The sequence below is a fragment of the Propithecus coquereli genome, unplaced genomic scaffold, assembly GCF_000956105.1.
Source record: "Propithecus coquereli isolate 6110/MARCELLA unplaced genomic scaffold, Pcoq_1.0 Scaffold970, whole genome shotgun sequence".
NCBI lineage: Eukaryota > Metazoa > Chordata > Mammalia > Primates > Indriidae > Propithecus > Propithecus coquereli.
The window spans coordinates 16920-20276 of record NW_012156063.1 but is presented as its reverse complement, the minus strand read 5'-3'; the positions used below and the strand labels follow the sequence as shown (position 1 = coordinate 20276).

Sequence of the window (3357 nt, the reverse complement as noted above, 5' to 3'; positions counted from 1 at the left end):
ATGCAATTCCAGAGTGACGAGAATGTCAAGAACGGCGGTTTGTCCCGTTATCGCTCACGTTGGAGACAGACCCCCACAAACCACAGCAGGGACCTGCTCCCCAGACGCTCCCGCGGGAGCCCATCTTTAAAGGCACAACAAGCCTTGGGGGTTCCTTGTCTGTGGACACGCTCAACTCTGATCATCCGCTGCTGACGGGGCTTAAGCCAGAGGATCGCTGCAGCCCCAGGGCCTGTGCACGATTCCCTGTGCCAGGGGCCACGGGGAGAATTTGCAGGAGAAATAAAACGGATCAGGATGAGCAAAGGCCCCCAAATGCAAATGCAGAAGAACGTGACCTGTGAACAGGCTGTTGGTGAGAAAAAGCTTGGTTCAGTCGCTGCCAGAAACGTAAACGTGATCTGAGGCCACACAATGAGGGTGTTGTGCTTAGAGTAAGGGCAGGGAAAGGGCCTATGTACTTGGAACCACAATCTGGGGACACAGAAGGGACTCTGGCAAACAGCTGTTCAGGGACCACAGGGACCCCACAGGGACCCCACAGGCAGGGGGCTGGAAACTGTAGCTTTGGGGCCACCGACTCGGGGGAAGAGAGGATGGGGGCGAGGGGGCTCTGGAGGGCTGGCGAGCAGAAGAGGAAGTGGCTTCACTCTGCACGGTCCCCCAGATAGGACGGGCCAGGCACCGGCTTCAGCCTCTCAAGGAATAACTTCCTATCAGTTAGAGCTGCTTGAGGGGGAGCTGACCTGTTTTGGGAGGTGGTGAGTTCCCCGCACCGGAGGCAGGCAAGCAAGGTGCTGTGGATGCTGCGGAAGGGCAGGGCTGGACCAGGTGGTCTCTGAGCCAGCAGCCAGGTTGCCTGATAAAGCCCACCTGGGCCACGGTGGTCTGGAGCAGGGAAGAGCTCCGTGGGCGGCAGGCCTGTGACCTACCTTCTCCCTGCTGCTGTGGGCGGTCAGGGAGCAGTGGGCTGCCCCTCGCAGGGCCGTCCTGTAGTTGCAGAAGTTCCCCGTTGGGTCCACCTGGTGCTGGAAGGAGACAGGGAGGCATTTGGGCAGCCCTGCGCAGGGACGGCCGGTGGCGCCGGGCAGCCCAGCTACCTTGCTTACCTCGAGGATGAAAAACTTGGCCGTCTTCACTTTGGCCCAGGTCTTCCTCAGCCTGGAGACAGGGCTCGTGTTCATGCCGGCTGGAAGAAGGAGGGCTGGGAGGCCCGTGTAGCTGCAGCGGGCCCCTGAGACGGCCGCCGGGCCAGGGCAGGTCTGCAGCGGCCCCGCCCACGGGGGGGTGCCGGTGGGCACTGTGTCGAGGTGGGCCCCGCCTGTGTATGCAGAGCCTGTCCCCATCCTGCGGCCAGTGCCTGCTTTGGGCCCTGTTCTCTGGATCTGGGGACACACTGCCGAGTCCTCTCCAACCACCTGGGAGGCGTGCCTCGAAAGGGGTGCCCCCAGGGCCTCTGAGGTGGGGCCACGGGGCTGACGGCTGCCTGAGGCCTGCGGACAGCCCAGCCCACACCCTCCCGCTGTGAGAGGAGGGACCTGACTCGCACCCACCGCAATCTCTCGGGGTCTTCACGCCGGGGCGCCCGGCCTGGCGGCCCACTCACAGATGATGGCCATCAGAGAGTTGAAGTTGCCGATGTTGAAGCACTCTCGGGCCACGTCGATGAAGAACTCGATCACCTGGGCCCTCTGCTTCTTCTTGGCTGGCTGGGGACAGGGCGCCGGAGCCTCAGCGGTGCTGCGCTCCCACCCGGCCCGGCTGTTTGACTTCTCCAAACCCGTCTCACAGCTGAGAAACTTGAGGCCCAGGGAAATGTCCCAGGGCTCAGGGCCTCCGAGCTCTCCAGGGCCAGAGCCAGCAGATAGCCCACAGCCATGGAGGGCTCCAGCGGGCCCCGTGGGGGTGCAGGAAGCCCCTGCAGCCCGGGAGGTGCTGAGAGGCACCTCAGGAGCAACTTGGGGGCTCCCCGCATCAGAAGGCACCACCTGCCCCTTCTCCCAGCCCCAGGCTTGCTCTCCCCTCCCTGGGGCCACACGCTGACCCTGAGGCCTCTCCTCTAAGCAGCCCCTCCAGCACTTTCTATGGAATAACTGCGTGACTGCGAAGCCCCCTCTGATGCTCAGAACCACGCAGCGTCCTTGCCCGGGGCTGCTGGGCCGAGCTGAGCCCCCGGTGGCTCAGCCCAGGCTTCACTCGGGTAACCCATCTCAGCTGCCGGGCCGGAGACTCGAGGGTAGGAAGTGATGGCCTTCTGCTTCCCTCCCCACTGGGCTCCTGTCAACCCCTGGGCCGCCTTGGGTCGTGCCCGCTGCCAGCTCACGCCCTCCTGGCTTTCCACTCACCATGCAGATCTCAGTTGCCACGAGGTAACACAGTCTGTTAAACCACTGCACGTAAGCCTCCAGGCTGTTAGTCTTGTCACCGAAACATGGCTGGAAAGGCACACAGGACCACGCTCTTGAGTATTTTTGTCAATAACTTCTTAGAACATGAAGTCAGTTCACGATCCTTGCAGACGATCTGGCGTCAAAACCTCAAAACCATCCAGAAATACCAACGAGGTGGTGTGTGTACCCTTCTACTCTTTCTCCTATACACTTAAAGATGCACTTTAAAATTATGTACACACACACAATCCTCATTATTCATGAATTCTGCATTTGTGAATTTCCCTGCTTCCTAAAAGTTACGTGTAACCCCTCCACTTGTGTTGATTTTGCAGTTATTTGTGCACAAAGAATGGCAAAAAAATCTGAGTTACTCAATGTGCGTGGACACCCCCAGCTGAGGTTGAGCCAAGTGACGCTCTCCCTGTTTCAGCTCTCACACCGTGAACAAGTGTTCTTTTTTTCCGGCCTGACAGTGTCATGTTTTTTGTATTTTTGTGCTTTTTTTGATAATTTCTCTGTTTAGAAAGGCCCCTAAGTGTGGTGTTGAAGCGCTGTCTAGTGTTCCTAAGCGCAAAAAAGCTGCGCTGTGCCCTACGGAGCAAGTACGTGTTAGGTAAGCTTCATTCAGGCATGAGTGACAGCACTGTTGGCTGGGAATTCAATGTTAATCAACAATACATTAAACAATGTGGCTTTAAACAGAAACAGACACAAAACAAGGTTATATATTGATCAGCTGAAAAAAATGTGCTAAGAGCATCGCTGGAACCTAACCCTGTATTTCCCCTGGGAGCAATGGTTTGGTATTTGCTAACTTAGTGTTTGTGCCGATGTTACGGAATTGGGAATAACAAGAATCAACTGTACAGCCGGGCGCGGTGGCTCACGCCTGTAATCCTAGCACTCTGGGAGGCTGAGCAGGGAGGATTGCTTGAGCTCAGGAGTTCGAGACCAGCCTGAGCAA

The 3357-nt window shown here is 58.0% G+C and overlaps 1 protein-coding gene across 1 annotated transcript in view; it reads right to left on the bottom strand.

The window, feature by feature from the left end:
* Positions 1–3357, bottom strand: part of LOC105827124 (ras-GEF domain-containing family member 1C) — a 33822-nt gene that overhangs the window by 18377 nt on the left and 12088 nt on the right. The window contains exons 4-6 of the mRNA XM_012665145.1: positions 2346–2435; positions 1607–1709; positions 1110–1189 (exon numbers count right to left, since the gene is read on the bottom strand). Of these exons, the coding sequence (XP_012520599.1) occupies positions 1110–1189; positions 1607–1709; positions 2346–2435 (273 nt within the window). The remainder of the gene's footprint in view (positions 1–1109; positions 1190–1606; positions 1710–2345; positions 2436–3357) is intronic.